The 24,421-nt window shown below is 40.6% G+C and overlaps 1 protein-coding gene and 1 pseudogene across 1 annotated transcript; both read left to right on the forward strand.

Annotated features, from left to right (window-relative positions):
* The first annotated feature begins 3,045 nt into the window (after positions 1-3,045).
* LOC136157602 (vomeronasal type-1 receptor 4-like) lies at positions 3,046-10,054 on the forward strand (annotated as a pseudogene).
* Positions 10,055-16,166: 6,112 nt separating this feature from the next.
* On the forward strand, positions 16,167-17,084 carry LOC136157603 (vomeronasal type-1 receptor 4-like). Its single transcript, XM_065919433.1, has one exon. It carries the CDS (start codon positions 16,167-16,169, stop codon positions 17,082-17,084), a length of 918 nt encoding a protein of 305 aa, XP_065775505.1.
* The last annotated feature ends 7,337 nt before the right edge of the window (positions 17,085-24,421 follow it).

The following is a 24,421-nucleotide window of genomic DNA, read 5'->3' on the forward strand; positions in this document are numbered from 1 at the left end:
GAGTTAGGTTATTTATTTGGCTTTTTTCTTTTTTCTTGATATAAGCCTGTAATGCTATGAACCAGAATTGCCTTTTCTATTTCCTGATTTCTAAAGTTTATTTTTATTTGCTTCAAGATAATTTCTGATTTTCTTTTGATTTCCCGTTGATCCTCTGGGTTTTTGTAGTATTTTATTTAGTCTCTAGGTTTGATCCTCGTCAATTAAGTAATTGCTCAGACCACTGAGCCTTCAGATCCAGATGATTTTATTCAAAAGATACTCTTTTTGAATCCTGTCTTTGTGCATTTATTCTGCATCCCATTCTTATCACCAACAGAATTAAATAAGAATAAAGAGTATTTTCTGACAAGATTTCCTTCATAATTGTCATGGAATGATGAAAGTAAGTCTAAATCATTGATTTTATTTGTGCTAATGATTCATATAATGAGTTCCCTATCGTGTTCCTCCTTTCCCTTTTATCTATTTGAGTATACCTCCCAGGTATTTCGATTCATTCCATTTCTCCACCAATACTTTAATTGATGGTTCAGATTAGTGGACTATTGATTGGGAGAGTACTAGAGAAACATCTCATGGAAGTGAAGAATCCAGAGAGACCCACGTAGTTACCTCAGTCACGTGCATATTTCAGTATTTCTTATACTCGTCCATGTGAGAACCTGTCTGCCATTAGTGATCACGGAAAATAAGAAGGCTCTTAGAAACACTCCTTTAGTCTCCTAAAGGTGCTAACCAGAAACTTGTACCTTTTTCCCAGTAATTAACAACTGAGAGAAAAGTTTCCAGAAATGTTCTCAGATCCCAGGCCTGCACTCCCATTGCTGCTGCAGGTGAAATGATAATTGCAGCTCTGATGGGAGGAGCCGGGAAGGCACAGCATCTAAAACCCATATATCAGGGTGCGGCTGCCTCCCTCCTACACACATACTGGGTATAATGACCATCAGGGAACCCACTCTCCTAAGAGAAGGACGGTGCCAGGTAAGAATGTTCTATTTCAGTCTGAGAGGCAGAGTCTGTACAAGAAAGGCAGATCAAGATGCTGAGTAAAGCAATTATATCAGAAAGGCACAGTCTTCTGTGTAGTGACCAGGTACAGTGCCAACTCTAGGTGGGAACATGGGAATGTTGTGAAATATGAGCTGAACTGGTAAAGAGAGATGGGGTCCTAACCCTAAACCAATCCCTGCTGGCTCCTCCTGGAGTTTAATTGAATCCTCACTGACAGTGACCTGTTGTGGCTTGGTCCAAGTGATAACGAAACCTGATTATTAAGGTGCTTAAAACTGCAGATGTAAAATCAGTTTATTCTTCAATCTACCTTAGGGTAAACATAGACTCGATGTTCAGGGTGAGTAGTAAAGTGAAGTCGATCAGTTGTGTCTGACTCTGTGCGACCCGGTGGACTGTAGCCCACCAGGCTCCTCCATCCAGGGAATTCTCCAGGCAAGAATACTGAAGTGGGTTGCCATTTCCTTCTCCAGTGCATGAAAGTGAAAAGTGAAAGTGAAGTCGCTCAGTCGTGCCCGACTCCTCGAGACCCCACGAACTGTAGCCCAGCAGGCTCCACCGTCCATGTGATTTCCCAGGCAAGAATACTGGAGTGGGTTGCCATTGCCTTCTCCATAAAGTGTATGATGAGTCTGCAAAAAATATGTCATTCTGCACAGAAACTGTACCCAAATGGAAACGGGTTGGAAGAAAATGTTTTCTCTGACTCTGGATGTTAATGGAGACAGTAATTGTGTCCTCACTGATAACATCCTGAGTCCACTGATTATGGTGAGGCTGTCTTCACTCTTAATGTTAGGAAATGTTAAGGAAAGTCACATAATGCTGAGTTTCAGGGAGCAACTGTCATTCATATATCATATTGCTTCTGCCCACTTAAAAAGTATCTTAATATCAATCTAAATATGTGGTATTTTCTTTTGTAAAATGGATGAGAATACAGGACTTGCAGGTTTTGATTTGTATATATCTCTGTTATGTTAACATCACCTGCAAACCCTAATTCATTGTCGTATTTTCTATTACAAATAGATAATTATATCACCTGAAAATAATAATTTAGTAACTCCTTACACTAATTAATCATGCATGAGTATTTCATGTCCCAAAGTTTATGGTACATGTGACTATTTAACAATTTCTGGGATACATGGTATTATCACTGCTTTTCTGAAATAAAAGCAAAGGATTTTCCTGCTTGCACCCTAATTCTGAGTCATCCTCATGTTCATGACATTACCTTGTCTTGGGCAGGTTCCTGCCGGATTCTCCTGGCAACAGGGCATGTACCTACACTAAGACACCTAAAGCCTCAGTCAGAATACATAGTGCCCTCCAGAACAAAATTTTACAAAAGTGGAATCTTCTTATCATGGAAATTATAAAATAGTACCATTCTAAAATCAAAGAACAAGCTGTGGGGAAAAAAAGCTAAATATAAATCTGGATTATTATATGAACACAGGTAGTTAGCTTTTTGGCAGAAATAGGGGATCGATGCACTTTATTTACCAGTCCAGTGGGTTTCAAGTCCTCACTCTGTCCTAAAAGCAGATTTTGACAAACAGTCAACTGCTCTGTGGTTATCTTACCCTCTTCTGTGTCACTAAGGTCAAATTAGTGTCTGGCTCATAGATTTTGAAGAATGAAGAAGTGATCACGTGTAGAGCCTGCAGTGATTAATTTTACTTATTGCTGCTGTGGCTGCTGCTACTGCTAAGTCACTTCAGTCATGTCCAACTCTGTGCGACCCCATAGATGGCACCCCACCAGGTTCTGCATCCCTGGGATTCTCCAGGCAAGAACACTGATTGGGCACTTTTATGTATTAGTGCTCTTAAATATCATACATGCAACTGTTTATAGACTGCTAGTTTCCAAGTAGGACTAATGTTAAGTGGAGAATATGAGATACCAGCTGACACCATGTATGTAAGCCACACCTCACGTTCCCAGGCAGGATATTCTAACTCACAAGACAAACATCAGTGACTGTGAACTGAGAGGACAGCCAGCAGTGATTTGACAATGGACATGATCATCTCAACACAGCTTGTGATTGGAATCCTGGGGAATTTCTCACTCCTTTGCAGTTATATCATCCTTCACTTCATGGGTTACAGGTTAAGGTCCACAGATTTGATCCTTAAGCACCTGACTGTGGCCAACTCCTTGGTCCTCTCTAAAAGAGTCCCACACACAATGGCAGTCTTTGGGTGGAAGAATATCCTCAGTGATTTTGGCTGCAAACTTCTCTTCTTTCTGCACAGAGTGGGGAGGGGAGTGTCCACCGGTAGCATCTACCTCTTGAGTGTCTTTCAGGTGATCATGATCAGTCCCTGGAACTCCAGGTGGGCAGCACTGAAAGTAACAGCTCCCAAGGACATGGTTCTATTTTCCTGTGTTGGATCCTGCTGCTGCTAAGTCGCTTCAATCGTGTCTGGCTCTGAGTGACCCCATAGATGGCAGCCCACCAGGCTCCCCTGTCCCTGAGATTCTCCAGGCAAGAACACTGGAGTGGGTTGCCATTGCCTTCTCCGGTTGGATCCTGCAAATACTGGTAAATGTCATTTTTCCTATATATATATAACTGGAGAATGGAGTGACAGAAGCATCACAAAGAAAATAGATTTTGGATACTGTTTTTCTATTGTTACTGACAAAACCAGAGAGGCATTGTCTGCAGCATTGCTGTTGTTCCCTGATTTTTATGCTTGGGACTCATGCTCTGGGCCAGCGGTTCCATGGTTCTCATCCTGTACAGACATAAACAGCAGGTCCAGCACATTCGGGGGAACAACCCCTTCCCCAGGTCCTTCCCTGAGTCCGGAGATACTAAAACCATCCTTCTCCTGGTGAGCACTTTTGTCTATTTTTATATTCTTTCCTCCATCTTTCAACTTGTTGTGGCTCCTTTTGATTATCTGAGCTGTTTCCTTGTGAACAAGATTCTAATCATAGCAGCGTGCTTCCCTACTGTCAGTGCCTTTCTGCTCATGAGCTGTGACTCCAGTGTACACAGGCCCTACATTGCCTGGATAAGAAATAAGAAAATCCCCTACATTTATCTTGTATATGTGAATTGTATGTGTTTCCACAGTGCACAGTTGCCAAATCTTTCATTCCTTCACTTTCAGTGTCCAATGAGAATTTTTGAAGTGGAACCTAGATAAGAATTGCTTCCAGTCTGATTTATGTTGTTGGAAGAATTTGTTTCCTTTAATAGACTTAGATTTGAATTCTCTCCATCTACCATGCCTGTATTGGCAAATTGAGTCCCCCTCCTGTTTTCAATCTGTCTTTCAATTATCTCTATTTGACTTCTAAAGTTCAGCTAAGTATAATCAACCAACCTTCCTTAACCAGAAAAATCTGTTTTAGTCAGCTGACGGCTGCTATATCAAGAATACCCCAGGTGATTGCTCCACAATGGTGGAGCAGGAAAACTGTGAGCTCTTAACTTCTCATTGACACACCAAAATTACAACTGTATACAGAGCAAATATTGATGAGGAAGACTGGAAGCTACCAGAAAAGGTCTGCTACAACTCAAGAAATGCAGAAGGATCCACAACGAGGCAGGTAGAAGGGTTGGAATCTCTGTAGAGCCAAGAATCATAGTGCTGGGTGCATGAATTACATACAGGACAATAATAATACATCTACAGAGATTCTACTCAAGGGGTGAGGGTTCTGAGCCCCTCATGGGGCTCCAACACGGAGAAGATGAGCACCCAGAACATTTAGTTTTGAAAGCCAGCAGGGCTTTCTTTCAGGAGAGCCGGAAGGCTGTGGGAAATAGAGACTCCACTCTCTTTTTTTATTAGAGTTATAGTTGATTTACAATGGTGGGTTAGCCTCAGTGTACAGCAAAGTGACATGGGTTTTTTCTTCGGATTATATGCCACTTTAGGTTATTACAAGATACTGAATATATTTCCCTATGCTACAAAGTAACCCTTTAAAAATAAAGACTATCAAAAGCAACAAGAGAAAAGGAACAAGTTACCTACAAGGGCACACCCATAAGGCTATCAACTGACTTTTCAGCAGAAATGCTGCAGGTCAAGGGGTGTGGAACAGTATTACTTAAAAGATGAAAGGAAAATACTGGATTGACCAAAAAGTTCATCTGAGTTTTTCTGTAAGATCTTATGGAAAAACTCAGATGAACTTTTTGACCCAACCAATATCTGTAACCAAGGTTACTCAGCAAGGCTTTCATTTAGATTTGATGGGGAGGTTAAAAGTTTTACAGGCAAGCAAAAGATAAGAATTCAGCACTGTGAAACAAACTGTAAAAGAAATGCTAGAGGGACTTCTCTAAGCAGAAAAAAGGCCACAGTAGAAGCATGAACATTACAAAGGGAAAAATCTCATTGGTAAAGGTAGTAAATCAACCGTGTTCAAAGCTAGTAAAATGCTTTAAAAACATAGTAAAAACATCCATTTCCTCAGAAAGTAACAAAGGAAGTAAAAGACATGTGCTTGGAAACGTGTAAGACACTGAGGAAAGAAATGACAACACAAACAGGTGGAGAGATATACCAGATTCATAGTTTGGAGGAATTAGAATTGTAAAAATGAACATACCACCGATATAACCTACATATTCAGTGGAATCTCTTTTATGTTCCCATGCCTCCTGTAACCCTTATTCCCCACAATGCAAATATGTGAGGTGCCCTTAATGTTTTTTGCTTAACCTCTGAGTTCCCTTAAATCCTGCGGTGGACTTGAAACCTACTGCGGCCTTCAAATCCATGTGCTGTTTACACCTGCACCCTCTTTCCTCCTACTCTGCACCCCAGAACCCCTTTCCCTCACCTTACCCTCTGACCTGCCCCCCATGTCCTCTTGCTTATCTCTCTCCATCACACCCACTCCCAGTCATACCCACAGACATTCCAGCGTTTATACCATACTCCCCACCTCAAGTGGCAAAGCTTTCAGACATTTTTAAAAGATACATGTCTAATATATCATCCTTGAGTGTTTGACAGGATAGATAGAGGGAAAGGTGCATACGTTTCTGCCCTTTTTCTGGCCTTCACTGCCCAGAAAAGATGCAGACTTTCCTTATACAAATATATGATGGATATAATAACCCTCTTGATGACCAAATAAATGATTCTGTGAAAGTGAGTGGGATTGTGTCATTTATGTTGATATGTGAGTGAAGGGTGTGCCATAATGTGAGTGTGGTTCCATGTGTCATGAGCATTTGTGAGTGTGGGGTGAGTGTGGAGTATGGGGTGACTGAGTATATATCTGAGAGTGAAAACACATGTGTGTCAGACGGTCTATGTATGTGTATCTGTGTGTTTGGAGTATGTGCTGTCCAGATATGATTGCGTTCACTGACTTGGAAACAGAGGGTCGTGTGGTGAAGAATAAGCCTTACCCAAAGTGAGGTCAGCAGAGCAAAGGGGAAAGAAAACTTGAATTACTAGAAATCTGTGAAAATGCATGTAATAGCTTTGTAGGATGGAGTGACTGTCTCATTAAACCTCTATTTACCTCATACTGGCTCTTCAAATGTTCGAGATTTGAATTCAGAGATACTATTGCCATCTGTCTTGTGAAGCCTATAGGAAATGTACTAAATACAGATGCTCAGGCAAATATGTGCATTTTGCTGAGAGCTGCGGCCAGAGACCAGGAGATGCCCTGTGCAGAGAACAGTGAGCGGTCTGGCGTCCTAGGCTGCTGTACCCCTTGTATCTCTCCCTTGTCTGGTGCTAATCTCTATTTTTCCATATAATAAACCATAACTGTGAGGAGAGCAGCACCAGTTAGTTCTGAGTCCTTCAAGAGAATTGCCGAAATGGGCATGGATTTGGGAAAGCCAGCACTTGCAGTTGGAATCAGAAGTGGATGTGCTCCTGTGTGAACTGTGTTTCCTTAACTTCCTATCGGGACCAAAACCGCCCGTGGGGACTAGAGAGTGGACCTTGTTCAGACTGTGAGTGTCTCTGTTGGAAAATCCAAAGCAGGGATGGAGGCTCTTATTTTGTTTGCCTTCATCAATCCCATAACCAATGAGTGCTCCTTAATGAAATTTCAGCACAAGTGTAAAGACCTCTGGTAACAATCCAATGCTGTTGATTTGAGAAAGTGGCACTGGCTTGTCTGATGCTTAAAGGAATTGTAAAAACAATCTGTTATACCACCTGACCCTTGCGCCTTTGTTTATAAAGGATGCCTTTCAAAATGCTCTGTTTTCTGTGCATATATCCCTATTTGCACTTAATGTCACTGTTAGCATCAGTCAGTCAGTTCAGTCACTCAGTCAAGTCCGACTCTTTGCAACCCCACAGACTGCAGCAAGCCAGGCTTCCCTGTCCATCACCAACTCCCGAACCATGCTCAAACTCATATCCATTGAGTCAGTGATGACATCCAACCATCTCATTCTCTGTCATCCCCTACTCTTCCTCCCTTCAATCTTTCCCAGCATCAGGGTCTTCTCAGATGAGTCAGTTCTTTGCATCAGGTGGTCAAACTATTGGAGCTTCAGCTTCAGCATCAGTCCTTCCAATGAATATTCAGGACTGATTTCCTTTAGGATTGACCCGTTTGATCTTCTTGCATTCGAAGGGACTCTCAAGAGTCTTCTCCAACACCACAGTTCAGAAGCATCAATTTTTCGACGGTCAGTATGAGAGTCCAACTCTCATATCCATACATGACTACTGGAAAAACCATAGCTTTGACTAGATGGACCTTTGTCAGCTAAGTAATGTCTCTGCTTTTTAATATGGTCTCTAGTTAGGTCATAGATTTTCTTCCAAAGAGCAAGCGTCTTTTAATTTCATGGCTGCAGTCAGCATGTGCAGTGATTTTGGAGCCCCCCAAAATAAAGTCTCTCACTGTTTCCATTGTTTCCCCATCGATTTTCCATGAAGTGATGGGACTGGTTGCCATTTTCTTCATTTTTTGAACATTGTGTTTTAAGCCAACTTTTTCACTCTCCTCTTTCACTTTAATCAAGAGGCTCTGTAATACTTCTTCACTTTCTGCCATAAGGGTGGTGTCATCTGCATATCTGAGGTATTGATATTTCTCCTAGAAATCTTGATTCCAGCTTGTGCTTCCTCCAGCCTGGTATTTTGCATGATGTACTCTGCATATAATTTAAATAAGCAGGGTGACAATATACATCCTTGATATACTACTTTCCTAATTTCAAACCAGTCTGTTGTTCCATGTCCAGTTCTAACTGTTGCTTCCTGACCGGCATACAGGTTTCTCAAGAGGCAGGTCAGGTGGTCTGGTGTTCCCATCTCTTGAAGGATATTCCACAGTTTGTTGTGATTTCCACAAAGGCTTTGGTGTAGTCAATAAAACAGAAGTAGATGTTATTCTGGAACTCTTGCATCTTTGATGACCCAATTGATGTTGGCAATTTGATCTCTGATTCCTTTGCCTTTTCTAAATCCAGTTGAACATCAGGAAGTTCACAGTTCACGTCCTGTTGAAGCCTGGCTTGGAAAATTTTGAACATTGCTTTGCTAGCGTGTGAGATGTGTGCATTTGTCTGGTAGTTTGAACATTCTTTGGCATTGCCTTTCTTTGGGATTGGAATGAAAACTGACCTTTTCCAGTCCTGCAGCCACTGCTGAGTTTTCCAAATTTGCTGGCATATTGAATGCAGCACTTTCATAGCATCATCTTTTAGGTTTTGAAATAGCTCAGCTGGAATTTCATCACCTCCACTAGCTTTGTTTGTAGTCATGCTTCCTAAGTCCCCCTTGACTTCGCATTCCAGGATGTCTGGCTCTAGGTGAGTGATCACACCCTCATGGTTATCTGGGTCATGAAGATCTTTTTGTATAGTTCGTCTGTGTATTCTTGCCACCTCTTCTTGATATCTTCTGCTTCTGTTAGGCCCCTACCATTTCTGTCCTTTATTGTGCCCACCTTTGCATGAAATGTTCCCTTGGTATCTCTAATTTTCTTGAAGAGATCTCTATTCTTTCCAATTCTACTGTTTTTCTGTGTTTCTTTGCATTGATCACTGAGGAAGGCTTTCTTATCTCTCCTTGCTATTCTTTGGAACTCTGCATTCAAATGGGTATATCTTTCCTTTTCTCCTTTGCTGTTTGCTTCTCCTCTTTTCTCAGTTCTTTGTAAGGCCTCCTCAGACAACCATTTTGTCTTTTTGCATTTCTTTTTCTTTGGGATAGTATTGAACATGGCCTCCTGTACAGTGTCACAAACCTCTGTCCATAGTTCTTCAGCCACTCTGTCTATCAGATGTAATCCCTTGAATCTATTTGTCACTTCCATTGCATAATCATTTGGGATTTGATTAAGGTCATACCTGAATGGTCTAGTAGTTTTCCCTACTTTTTTCAATGCAATAAGAAGTTCATGATCTGAGCCACAGTCAGCTCCTGGTCTTGTTTTGTGCTTGAGGGCATTATGATAAAACATCTTTAAATTAACATTCACTTCTTTAAACCCAGTACCATTAAGGAAACTTCCTTACTGGCATTTCCCTTTGAACTGCTTAATTTTTAAGAAGTGGTTTTAAAAGAAATAAAATCTTGAAAAATAGATTATATGAATTACATATGACACAAAAAGTACCGTATCTGTAAAGTACCATCGCTTAGAAACTTCTCCGTATTTTCATTTCTAAATTAAATAATTTAATTTGGTGGTTGTGCTGGGTCTTTGCAGCAGTTCATGGCCTTCTCGTCGCGGTGGCTTCTCTGGTTGCAGCTCCCAAGCTCTCGAGCACAGGCTCATAGCTGTGACACCCCAGCTTAGTTGCCCCACACCATGTGGGATCTTCCCAGACCAGGGCTTGAACTTATGTCCATCTGCATTCGCAGGCAGATTCTTATCCACTGTACCACTGGGGAAGTCTCAAATTAACCTGTTTTTATTATCCAAATGAAAAAGCAACATCATGCATGTTCTTCCTTTTATTCCTATCCCAGATATTCTTCTTGTACTACTTCTAAATCCAAGTCTCATAGTAGTGCATCTTGGAAGTCCGGAGATGAAGGATGAGCTAGATGTTTAGTGGAAGAGCTTCTCGGGGAATCAGGAAATCCTGAGACACACATAACTCACTCCCAGTCACTCACACATCAGCATGACTCTTCCTTCCACAGGTGAGCTTCTGTGCCATCAGGGATCATGAAAAATTACAAGCCTCTTCCCAAACACATCAGTGGTCTCTTTGGAGATACTCACCGGAAAGTCATAATTGGTTTTGGTAATTAGCAACTCAGAAAATGTTTTTCAGAAAGATCATTAGCTCCTCAAGCCTGCCCTGTCATTACTACTTCAAATGAAATGATAATTGCATTCTGAGGGAAATGAGGTCACAGAACATAAACCTATATCTCAGGGTCTGAGCGCCTCCCCCCCGCTCACATCCTGGCTGTCATGACCTTCACCCTGAGCCCACCATCCTGGCAGTGGGAAGGAGTCAGGCGAGTATTTTCTATTTCAGCCCAAGACAGAGTTTATGGAAGGAAGTCTGTAAGTGTTCATGTCTGGAAAAGGGATTTGGGGGGTAAGAACAGATTCAGTGGCAAAGCTAGACAGTGAAGCAGAATAAAACTGCAGGTATGAGCTGAGCTTGTAAAGAGACATGAGGATCCCAAACCCTGCCTAATGCCTCCTGGTGTCGTTGAATGAAATCTTCACTGTGGGTGATCAATGTTGAATCATCAGAGTGAGGATGAAGAATCATTATTTTAAGGTCTTAAGGCTTTTTGTTTTGAAATCATTCTGATGTTACCTTGCATGAATGCTTGAGGGCTCAGTTGTGTCCAACTCTTGGTGACACCATGGACTGTATGTAGCCCACCAGGTTCCTCTGTCCATGGAATTTTCCAGGCAAGAATATTGGAGTGGGTTGCCATTTCCTTCTCCAGAGAATCTTCCCAACCCAGGGATTGAAACTGCATCTCCTACATTTCAGGTGGATTCTTTACCACTGAGCCACCTTTATATTACTTCACAGCATTTAAAGATTAAATTTTCTTTATAATTAGAGGTACATTTTCTAATGCCTTTTTGCCTATAGTACAGAGTGAGAGAGCACTGTGCGTGCATGTTCAGTCACTTCAGTCATGTCTGACTCTTTAAGACTCTAAGGACTATAACCTACCAACCTCTTCTGTCCTTAGAACTTTTCAGGCAAGAATACTGGAGTAAGTTGCCATTTCCTCCTCCAGGGGATCTTCCCAACCCAGGGACTGAACCCACATCTCTTTCATTGCAGGCGGATTCCTTACTGCTGAGCCACCAGGGAAGCTAGGATAGCACAGTAACAATTTTGTAATCCTCTGCATACATTGGGAATATAAATTTGTTTTTGGATAAAAATGATTTTTTTATCAAGCTCTTGGAATATGATACATTTACTAAATACAGTCATTATCACCATTGAAAACATTCAAGGTCTAACAACTGTGGAGAGATGCTTTCCCTACTCAAGTTAGAGAAGTAAAATTTAAGGAAAAGATAACTTTTATTATGAGTGTTAAGATATAGTCAGGACCAAATGTATCTTGTCTTGTCTTGTATGGCTTGATAATATTCTAACATCAATTCCAAGCTCACAGCTCATATCTTTATGATTTCAACTTAAACAATACACAGGGTTCCATATTCACTATGTTGCATTTAACTGTGTTGCATTTAAGACATGCATAAAATATATGTCTCATATTTTAACATCTTTCACAAATCTTGCTTCATTGTTAACAGTTTTATTCATTGTAAGCATTAATAAATACCTAGGCATTTAGAGCAAAATTATTAATAACAGGTAAAAGAGCTACACTCTTTTTTTCACATAGCAGTACTTCATCCATTACAGTTTAGTGGAGAAGGATTGATCATCCAATATTTTATTTGATAGATACCATTGTGTTTTGATCCTGGAATGAGCAAACGATCCTTTCTATAGCCAACTAACGCTAAACAAATCTAGCATCGTTAAATCCAATTTGGACATTTACTGTAGTCTGTGAAACTGCATCTGTACTTTATGATGACCTCAAAAAATCATTTATATTTTATATTGACAATATGGTAAATTCTTAGACTAAAAACTAGTTCCTAATAGTATTGAAACACGTATATTATCATATGTGAATTAGATCACCAATCCAGGTTCAATGCATGAGCCAGGGTGCTCAGGGTTGGTGGACTGGGATGATCCTGAGGGGAGAGAGTTGGGAGGGGGATTCAGGATGGGGAACATATGTACACCCATGGCTAATTCATATGAATGTATGGGGAAAACCACTATAATACTGTAAAGTAATTAGCCTCCAATAAATAAATTTATATTAAAACAAAAGCAATTTCACACCCCTTAAAAAATTAATTTTTTAAATTTCCTAAAAACAGAAACTGTTTACAGGCATAAGTATATAATAAAATTTTAAAATGATGTGAATTAGGTAGAAAAGTATAAAAACAGAATGAAATTCAGCTCTGGATGATTTGAAAACAGAGTTAACATGATTCATTAATGTAAAACAGTAGTCAGGGCACTGTCTTGGCAACTATCCTACCAGGTTCCTATCACTCAGCCCCATAGCAGCATATGAATTTACACAGGTCATTCAACTCTCTGCACCTCAGGTCTCCTTATTGAAAGAATGCTGAAATTACTGGAAATAATGCCCTCAGGAAGATAATGTACCTCTGGCAGGTACAAAAATCAAAGAAGGCACCTCATGTGATATAGAATGATAGTGATGCATCCATCATAAACACTATTTAAAGGTTACATATACAACTCTGTGAGGCCTCTTACTTTAGGTAAGAGATAAGATAATCTTTAGATAAGATAATTTACTTTATCAAAGCAAATATGGGATTTCCACTGATCTGATGACTGTAGCCCACCGCATATGTTGCAAAACAGGATCCTCTCATTCTGAAGACAAAGCACCAGTCACCAGCAACTGGCAGAATGGCCTCTGGGGATTTGCAAACAAGGGTCTGCTCATTTCAGGCTACAGGAGGAATCCTAGCATTTTCTTCCTTTACCATTATCTCTTCCTAAAGGTTGAGATCCACACATTTGATCCTCAAGCACATGTATACAGTTGCTTGTTGGTCATTCTCTTTAAGGCATCCTCATCACACTGGCAGTTGTTAGTTAAAACATGTCTTCAATGACATATTCAATTTTCTGCCTCTTATGTGTCTCCAGCCATCATGATCCTCCCCAGGAACTAGAGTTGGGTAAAACTGAAAAGCTCCAAAGGAGTGGAGGTTTCACATTCCTCTGCTGGACCTTGTATAAGCTGGTGTATATCAATTCCCAGTGCATAGACTTGCCGAATGAAGCAATAGATGAACACAAAGAACAAAGATCTGGGATACCACTCTTCTGAATTATAAAATCAGTGACTCACTATATGCAGCCATGTTGTTATTGTCTGAAGGTCGTTGTTGGGCTTATGATCAGGACCTGTGGCTCTCAAAGGCTCATCCTTTACAGACACAATCAGCAGATCCAACATTCAAAGAAACAGCTTTTTCCCAGTCTTTTTAAAACTGTTTTTTGTAATAGATTTTTTTAAGTTAAAAACATATGCACAGGTTATAAATGCACAGCCTAGTGGAGTTTCAGGAATGGCCACAACTCTGTAGGCAATGACTGGGTCAAAAAATAGACTGTTGAGCTTCCCTGGTGGCTCAGTGGTAAGGAGTCAGACTGCCAATGCAGGAGATGTGGGTTCAATCCCTGATCTGGGAAGATTCCACACACTGCAGGGCAATAAAGCTCATGCACCAACTATTGAGCTTATGCTCTAGAGCCTGGGAGCCACAAATACTGAGCTCACATGCTGCAATGAATGAAGCCTGAACACCCTAGAGCTTGAGCTCCACAACAAGAGAAGCCACTGCAATGAGAAGCCTCAGCACCACAACTAAAGAGTAGACCCTGCTCTCTGAAACTAGAGAAATGCCTGTGCAACAATGAAGACCCAACGTGGCCAAAACACAACAAAAAAAATTATATATATATATATATATATATATATATATATATATGAATTAAACTGAATGTTGTGGGTCACCTAGAATCCCTCTATACTCCAGGTCTCTATTCCCAAGACTATAGTTTTCTTGAATCTATTTGTAGGTCAGGATTTTTGGTAAGAGATTTACAACTATTCTAACATTTAAGAGATTAGATCACGTTCACCTGATTTATATTTAAATGGAATCACAGGGTTTGAAAACCTTCATATTGGCCTTTTCTCCCAGTTGCATATGATTTTGGGGAATCTATGTGTGTGTAGTTGTTCTAGTCAGTAACTTGTGTCTAACTGTTTGCAATCCCATGAACTGTAGCACTCTGGGCTTCCTGCCCTTCCCTATCTCCCGGAGTTTGCTCAAGCTCATGTTCACTGAGTTAGTGATGCTACTTAACTGTCTCATCCTCTGGTCCCCCTTCTCCTCCTGCCCTGTCTTTCCCAGCATCAGGGTCTTTTCCAGTGAGTCATCTCTTCACATCAGATGGCCAAAGTATTGGAGCTTCAGCATCAGTCCTTCCAATGAATAGTCAGGTTTGATTTCCTATAGGATTGATGGGTTTGATCTCCTTTCAGTCCAAGGGACTCTCAAGAGACTTCTCTAGCACCAAAATTTGAAAGCATCTATTCTTCAGCACACAGCTTTCTTTCTGGTCCAACTCTCACATCCACAGGTGACTACTCTTTGTATTATTGCATTTAATTTTTAGTATACATTAGCATTGCTATATAGGCCTTCACTGTGTGATTATCAAAGGATTAATTCTACTGATTTATTCTACTGTTCATGGACAACTGGGTAGTTTTTATTCTAGGGCTATTATAAGTAATGTGTGGACTTCCCAGGTGGCTCAGTAGGTAAATATCTGCCAGCAATTCAAAAGACACAGGTCTTATTCCTGCGTTGGGAAGATCCCCTGGAAGAGGGCATGACAACGCACTCCAATATTCTTGCCTGGAGAATCCCTGTGGGCTACAGTCCATAGGGTCTCAAGTAGTCAGACATGACTGAAGTGACTGAGCATGCATACACACATGAGTAATGAGTAAGTGCTAGCATATAAATTCTACTATTCTTGATGATACACATAGGAGAGGAACTGTTGAAACATAAGATTACATCTAGTCTCCAAAATCTTTGTTCCAATTTTAATATGTGATTGAGATTCTTGGTTGACCCACATCTTTGCCAAAACGTTGTATTTCTGTCATTTCCATTCTAGTTTTCTGGATGGTGTTTGATGTGTAGGTAACGGTTCTATTTTCCTTTTCCTGATTCCTAAGGACATTGAATATTGTTTAGATATTTATTATCTGCTGAATAATTATTGATGTTTCTGTTGAAAACAGTTTGGTCATGTTTTATTCTACTATATGGTCTTTAGGAGTTCTTTGTGTTGGTGACAAATCTTGTGTGTGTTCGTGTGTGTGTGTTTTGATGTAAGCCAGTGTTAATAGAAGCTAAAGATAATATAAAGTCATTTTCCCATATGGTTTATAAGTTTTATGGTGTTTCAGGTATATTTTTAATTTAAAATTTTGAAATTGTTTTTCTAAAAATTGCATAATTTTTAAAATTAGAAATGGAATCTACTCAGAATAGATTTGTCTGATGATGTGGGCTGTGATTGAAGTGTTACTTTTCTCTAATCTGGCTAGCAAATTTCAGCTTATTCTTGAAATGTTGTAATAAGCTCTCTTTCCAATTACTCTCACTTGTCATTGCTTCCTCCAGGTTAACTCTTCTTCATCCTTATTGCTGACTTTTCCTTGAAATACACCAGCTATCTCTCCATCTCTTCCTGTCTCATGAGACATTGGCAAACCAATAGGAGCACAAAAGTAACATTACATTTGCTGTCAAAAAACATCAATGAGACATTTAACTCAGAAGAATGACTGTCACTATTTAATGGGAAATATTTTGGGGACGTCTGTGGTATTCCGGTAGCTGAGACTCAGTGCTCCCAATGCAGGGGGCCTGGGTTCAATCCCTGATCAGGGAACTAGATCCCATATGCCACATTGAAGATCAAAGATCTGGTGCAGCCTAATAAATAAATAATAAAGATTAAAACCCTTTAAAAGAAGGAGAACACTTTCATTTAAAAATATTGAATGAAAAAAATAACCCCCAGAGATCTTGCCCTAGGAATAATATTCATATCACAGATTATGATTGGAATTCTGGGCAATTTCTCCCTTCTTTACCATTACCTATTTCTTTACCACAGTCAATGCAGGATGAGAGCCATAGTTATGATTCTAAAACACCTGACTATAGCCAACTCCTTGATCATTCTCTCGAAAGGAGTCCCTCAGACAATTACAGCTTTGGGGTGGAAACATGGGTTCAGTGATTTTGCCTGCCAACTTATTTTCTATGTTGAGAGAGTGGGCAGGAGTATGTCCATCGGCACCACCTGCCTCTTGGTTATCTTCCAGACCGTCACGATCAGCCCCATGAACTCCTGTTGGAAGAATCTTAAAGTCAAAGCCCCGAAGTACATTGCCTTCTTCATTTCCTTCTGCTGGATCCAGTGCCTGTTTGTAAATCTCATTTTTCCTCTGCATACATTATATGTTTCTGACAAATGGCGCAGCATAAACATGACAAATACAAGAGATTTCGGGTACTGTGTTGCCACAGATCTTGAGAACATCTCAGGCTCAATATATGCAGCTTTGATAGCATTCCCTGAAATGTCATTTTCTGTGCTCATCTTCTGGGCCAGTGGCTCCACGATTCTCACCCTGTACAGACATGGTCGGCGAGTCCAGTATATTCACAAGGCTAGTGTGTCTCCCAGACCCTCCGCTGAGTCCAGAGCCACCCAAAGCATCCTACTCTTGTCGAGCACCTTCATGTGTTTCCACACCCTGTCCTCCATCTTTAATGTTATTCTTGCTCTTAATCAGAATCCTAGTTGGTGGTTGGTGAATACAGCCAGCCTGATTTCCATGTGTTTTCCCTTTATCAGCCCCTTTCTGCTCATGAGCCGTGACTCCACTGTATCCATTCTCTGCATTCATTGATGAGGAACTCAGTACAGTATCCCTAATCTTATCAGAAAAATGTAAATTGCATGTCTTTAAATATTTATTGGGGTATAATTGATCTATAACATTATGATAGTTTCAGGTGTAGATCAAAGTGATTCAGTTGTACATATATTCTTTCATTTTCAGATTATTTTCCCATTAATTTACTACAGAATAATGAGTAAAATTCCCTATACTATACAGTAGGCCCTTGTTGGTTATTTATTTTATATACAGTACTGTGTATCTGTTAATCCCAAACTCCTAATTTATCTCTCCCTCCCATGTTTCCCCTTTGGTAACTATAAGCTTGTTTTTGAAATCTGAGTCTCTTCCTCTTTTCTAAATAAGTTATTTGTATCATTCTTTAATTTAATCTCCCAAAATAATAATAAATTAGGTTCCACATATGAGTGATATCATATATTTGTCTTTTTCTGTCTGACTTACTTCGCTTAGTATGACAATCTCTAGGTCCATGGTGTTATTTTTCCACAACTGTCAGGTATTCATTCACTCATGAGCATAAGGCCAATGGACAGTATACAAGGAAGCCACATGTCTTTCAAAGTAGTGAGTGTGGGTATTTTCATCGTTGGTGAATACAGAACCTACATGGGCAGAGTGGAGAGGAATAAAGAACTCTGCCTCTTTCTGATGCTTAGTAACCTGAGTGTCATAGTCCTTTTAAAAAAAATTTTTTTTAATTCTGTATTGGAGTATCGTCAATTAACAATGTTGTGATAGCTTCAGGGAGATAGCAAAGGGACTCAACCATACATATAAGTGTATCCATTCTCCCTCAAAATCCCCTCCCATCCATGCTGCCACATACATTGAGCAGAGTTCCCTCTGCTAAATAGTAACTCCTTGTTGGTTATCCATTTTTAATATAGCAGTGTGTACATGCCCATCCCAAATTCTCTAACTATCCCTTTCCCTCAATCTTCTCACCTACTTAGACAACCATTTTGTTATCTAAGTCTGTGAGTCTCTTTCTGTTTTGTAAATAAGTTCATTTGTATCATTCTTAAGTTAGATTCTAAAAAATCATAATTCAATCGATTCCACATATGAGTGATATCATATATTTGTCTTTCTCTGTCTGACTTACTTTACTTAGTATGGAGTTCTGAGAACTTATTCCAGATTTTTGTTGATATGCTTGTGTTTTAAAAAAATGAAGAAACTCATAAGATGGGTATAGCATCTTATTTGTGACAAATGGCACTTTTTAAAATTTTCATTTATTTCTTTAGCTATGCCAAGTCCTAGTTGCAGCATGCGGGTTCACTAGTTGCTGCAGGCCAACACTTAGCTGCACCTTGAGGGGACGAGTTCCCCAACCAGGGGATTGAACCTAGAATCCTGCATTTGGAGTGCAGAACCTTAACCACTGGACCACCAGGGAAGTCCCCAGAGGGCTGTTTCTTTGGTATACAGGAAAATTAGCAGCTCCAGCAGGGAGTAGCAAGTGACAGAAATGTCATAGATTCAGGACGAAAGTTAAGCCTGAGAAGTTCTCTGGTCCTCAGCCAATATTAGGAGAAGTGTTTTGAGACATAGCGAAAAACAGTCCAAAATTTACATGAGGAGACGTCACCTGAGGGCCCCACTAAGCTCGCCGTGCTCTCCTCTACCCTTCATGCTGATGCCATTCCTTAAAACCCATCTGCTAGTGAGCGCAGTGTAAAACTGAGGGTAGAGCTCCAGAGCAAGCTTCAGAGTTGCCATCACACCATCCTTGTATCAGAAAACCTGGCTTTTCAAGACTGACTCATTGTCCCATCCCCAGACTGTCCTTGGGAGAAATGTGGTAGCTTCTCAGGGGTTCTTAAAGTCATGTGGAGGGCAGAAGGGACAGCCCGGCGCCCTTGGATCCCTTGAGCCCAAAGCCCAGAGCTTCACCTCTGAAAAAATCAATGAGCCTAGAAGATTGAAATCAGGAAAAACATTAAGGACGGAATGAAGAACTGGGATCACCCATTCCAGTGGGTAATTTTCCTGCCCTATTCAGACAATAAAAATGTGAGCAGGATCATCCATTTCTGCCACCTACATTTCAAGATCCCCCAAAAGGATCAGGCATATATTTCACTGATTTACTCCCCCCCCCCCCAGTAAAGAAATGAAATTCCTATGCAAAAAGGTATTACACAGTCTGTCTCTGAATAATTCCAAATCCTTTAAAACCAGAGTTTTGTTCATGCACAGTAGAGACACTGAAACTCAGAACTCAGGAGCATAAGCCTCTGACTTTGTGGATGACAACAAACTGTGGGAAATTCCTCAAGAGATGGGAATACCAGAAGACCTTACCTGCCTCCAGAGAAATCTGTATGCAGGTCAAGAAGCAACAGTTAGAACAAGACATGAAAAATCGGACTGGTTCCAAATTGGGAAAGGAGTACGTCAAGGCTGTGTATTGTCACTCTGTTTATTTAACTGATATGCAGAGTACATCATGTGAAAAGCTGGGCTCGATGAAGCACAACCTGGAATCAAGATTGCCGGGAGAAATATCAATAACCTCAGATACGCAGATGACACCACACTTATGACAGAAAGCAAAGAGGAACTGAAGAGCCTCTTGATGAAAGTGAAATAGGAGAGTGAAAAGCTGGCTTAAAACTAAACGTTCAAAAAACAACGACAATGGCATCCAGTCCCATCACTTCATGGCAAATGGAAGGGGAAACAATGGAAACAGTGACAGACTTTATTTTCTTGGGCTCCAAAATCACTGAAGATGGTGGCTGTAGCCATGAAATTAAAAGACACTTGCTCCTTGAAAGTAAAGCCCATAACCAACCAGGACAGCATATGAAAAAGCAGAAACATTACTTTGCTGCCAAAGGTCGATCTACTCAAAGCTATGGTATTTCCAGCAGTCGTGTATGGATGTAAGACTTGGACCATCAAGAAAGCTGAGTGACAAAGAATTGACGCTTTTGAATTGTGGTGTTGGAGAAGACTCTTGAGAGTCCCTTGGACTGCAAGCAGATCCAACCAGTCCATCCTAAAGGATATCAGTCCTGTATATTCATTAGAAGAACTGATGCTGAAGTTGAAGCTCCAATAATTTGGCCACCTGATGCTAAGAACTGACTCACTGGAAAAGACCTTGAGGTTGGGAAAGACTGAAGGCGGGAAGAGAAGGGGATGACAGAGGATGAGATGGTTGGATGGCATCACCAACTTGATGGACATGAGTTTCAGCAAGCTCTGGAAGTTGGTAATGGACAGGGAAGCCTGATGTGCAGAAGTCCATGGGTCGCAAAGAGTTGAACATGACTGAGTGACTGAGCTGAAGGCAATCATCAGCCTATTTCCAGGGGAGAAAATGGAGTTGAGGTGTGAACTGTAAACGGTGGAGAAAGGTAAACTCAAGGATTTGGGTCTAAGCCCAAAGTGAGCCATGGTGGATATGTCAGTGACTAGAAGCCTTCCGTGTACCATGAGCAGAGGCCATGAGAGTGCTTCAAAGACAGATGTGAGTGCTCCAGCCAACACTGAAAAGCCACCTCCAAGACCCAAATATATTCCTTCACTATCATTTCTATTATTCTACCTCTAACATGAATCTAAGTCCTTACCCAGGATCTAAAACTACATACTCCAGTGTAGGATAAGAGATGCAGGAAAGAGAAGAAGAGGTAGAGCTGTTTTGAGTAGAAGAAAGAAGGTCCCATACAAGGACTTCCCTAGTGGTCTGGTGGCTGAGACTCCAAGCTCCCACTGCAGGGGGTGTGCAAGTTTGATCCCTAATCAGGGAACTAGATTCCACATGCTGAAACTAATAGTGCGCATGCCAACTAAAACCCAGCACAGCCAAGTAAATGAATAAAAGAACACACACATATAAAATTCTTATGTTCTGTTCAAGTTTAATTGGGTGTTTTTTTGTTTGTTTGTTTGTTTCCAGAACAAAGCCTGGCAGACTCACAATTGACTTTCTTAAATGGGTTGGGGGAGGTTGTGGGGGTATCCCTAAGATCAAAAAACCTGTTTATGAAGGCAACAGATTTCAGAGTTGTGTAGCAATCCTCATCATTTCAAAATAACCCTCATCATGAAAAATCATGAGCTTCTCTCAAACACATCAGTGGTCTCTTTGGAGATACTCACAGGGAGTAATTAGCAACTCAGAAAAAGTTGTTCAGAAGATCATTAGCTTCTCCAGCCGGCCCTGTCATTGCCACTTCAAGTGAAACGATAATTGCAATTCTGAAGGAGGATGAGATCACAGCTCATAAACATATATCTCAGGGTCTGACTGCCTCCCTCCCACTCACATCCTGGCTGCCATGACCTCCATCCTGAGACCAGCATCCTTCTCATGAGAAGGAGTGAAAAGAAGTCGAGTACTTTGTATTTCAGTCTAAGAGGCAGAATCTGTAAGGAAGGAGGTCTGAGTAAGTGTTCATGTTTTGAAAAGGGATCTTTCTTTGGGCTGGGGGTAGAGTCAGGAAGGTAGAACAATTCCTTAGGAGAGGGTTTAGGTAAAGCGAGATCAGATCTTTGATGTTGTTCAGTTGCTCAGTTGGGTCCGACTCTTTGCATCCCCATGGACTGCAGCACGCCAGACTTCCCTGTCCTTCACTATCTCCAGAGTTTGTACAGACTCATGTTCATTGAGTCGGTGATGCCATCCACCCATCTCTTCCTTTGTCGTCCCCTTCTCCTCCTGCCTTCAATTTTCCCGGCATCAGGCAACATCGAACCTGACAGCTCCTAAAGTTATTTGTGAAATTCTTACTGTGGAGGACTCAAGGAACAATCCTATTGATAATAATGAGTATTATTTTTAAAAGTAATTATTTTACTTGCAACATGTGAACTCTTAGTTGCAGCATGTGGGATCTATTTTCCTCACCAGGAATCAAACCCAGGCTCCCCGCATTGGAAGCACTGAGTCTTGGCCACTGGACACCGGCAAGTGCTAAAACATCATGTTGAGCAGCTTAAGGGTTGTATTTTTAAGTTTAATCTGCTGTAACATTACCTTTCAGAAATTCTAGACTAATTTTAAATTTGTATTAGAAACGTTATCATAATGCCTTTATGCTTTCCAGAAAGACTAGGATAGAAAAGCAATGATTTTCTAATCCTCTACAGAAAGCATACATATGAATATGTTTGAAGAACAGAAGGGATTTTTCACATATATATCTAACTCTAGGTATATAACATGCTTAATGGACATAGCAATGGTGTCTTATCTGAAACACCTGAAGTCTGATGACAATAGCGAGATTGCTATCCCTCTTCAAGATAGAGACGCAGCATTTCAGGAAAAGGCAGCTTTATAATGGTGAGGTTTTGAATATAGTTGTCAGGACCAAATGTATCTTCTCATATATTGTCTAATCTCATATTCTAACACCAATTCCAAACACATTTTCATTTCTTTATGCTTCCACCTTTGCAACACATGAGTCAGTATTTTCCAGATTATTCTTTTGCATGTGCCTGATATATTAATATTCTTCACAAATCAAGTTATATTGTTGTCTCACTAAACCTTGATTTTAAAAATACCTAAGGGTTTAGACAAAAATAATTATTTCATTTCTATCCTTTACTCATTTATCATTTAGTAGTAATTCATGGTTCATAGTTTTTTAAATAAAGTAATATCATCCAAGTATTTTTTGATAGATACCATAGTAAATTTGTGCCTGGCATGACAGGAATACACCTTTCTGTTGCAAAACTTACATTGAGGAAATCTTGTGTTCATTATATCTAATATGGGCAGGAAGTACTTTCCTTTAAGTCTGGGTGTATACGTGTTAGTTGCTCAGTTTGTGACCCCACGGACCGTAGCTCGCCAGGCTCCTCTGTTCTTAGGATTTCCCAGGCAAGAATACTGGAGTGGGCTGCCATATCCAATTCAGGGAATCTTCTTAATATGTTATTTACCTACAGAATAAATACTTATGCAGATATGGAAACTATTTACAACCAAAATTATAATATATAAAAGGTATGGAATAAACCAATACTTTAGCCACTTGATGAGAAGAACTGACCCATTGCAAAAGACCCTGAGCGGGGAAAGATTGAATGCAGGAGGAGAAGGGGATGACAGAGGATGAGACGGTTGGATGGCATCATGGACTCAATGGACATGAGTTTGAGCAAGTTCCAGGAGTTGGTGATGGATAGGGAAGCCTGCTGTGTTACCGTCCATGGGGTTGCAAATAGTCGGACACAGCTGAGTGACTGGACTGAACTGATAGTATTAACTGTATGATATAAAAACAAAACTGAATTTCACACTGGATTATTCAAAAACAGCTGACGTGCTTGGTTGGTGCATCACAGTAGTTAGGCCACTGTCTTGGACTCAGCCTACAAGGTTCATACCACAACTCAGCCTGTAATCAGAATGTGAATTTAGACAGACCACCTGACCTCTCTGTACCTAGGATCTCCTTATCTTTGCAATAAATCAGTGTCAGTGCCTACCCCCATGCAGTTATGTACATCAAACACCTGGCAGAATAGCCTCCAGGGAGTTGGCATTAAGAACGGTGTGCTCATCTCAGACTGTAGTTGGAATCCTGGGCGTTTTCTCTTGTTACCTTAATCTCTCCCTTTACTACAATGAATGAGGGTTGACGTTCACAGATTTGACCTTCATGTCAGGACTGTAGTCGCTTTTTGGTCATTCCCTTTAAAGGCATCTCCATGACAACGGCAGCCTTTAACTGAAGCGTGTCTTCAGGGATTTAGCCATGCACATGTGATCTCTATGCCCCCAGAGCTGGCAGGGTGTGTCCATTGGCACCACTGTCCTTAAAAATCTCGAGCCATCAAGATCGGCCCCAGGAAACCCAGGTGGGTGGAACTTAAAGCAAAAGCTTCCCTGTGATCCAGAGGTTAACACTGTGCTCCCAGTGCAGGGGGTCCAGGATCAAACCCTGGTCAGGAACTAGAAGCTGCGTGCCATAACTGAGAGTTTACATACCATTAACTAAGACCTGGTGCAGCCAAATGAATAAATGAATAGGATGAAATAAATAAAACCCTCTTAAAAAATAAAGCTCCTGAGCATATCGGGGTCTCCACTTTGCACAACTGGACAGTATGTAACTTCTTTCTTGAAGTTTCTCTTTGAAGATTATGTCTACTGTCCATTATATTTCCTAGTCTTTAGGAGAAGATTGTGTGGTCACAAGTCATATCTCTGTGTAAACATTATTTTCCCCATGGATATGATGCCAAATGGAACAACACATTAAAACAAAGCATGAAGACTTAGGATACTGATCTGCTGAATTTAATGGCAAAATCAGTGATTCACTGTATGCAGTGAATGCATG

The sequence above is a fragment of the Muntiacus reevesi genome, chromosome 2 (assembly GCF_963930625.1).
Source record: "Muntiacus reevesi chromosome 2, mMunRee1.1, whole genome shotgun sequence".
Classification (NCBI taxonomy): domain Eukaryota; kingdom Metazoa; phylum Chordata; class Mammalia; order Artiodactyla; family Cervidae; genus Muntiacus; species Muntiacus reevesi.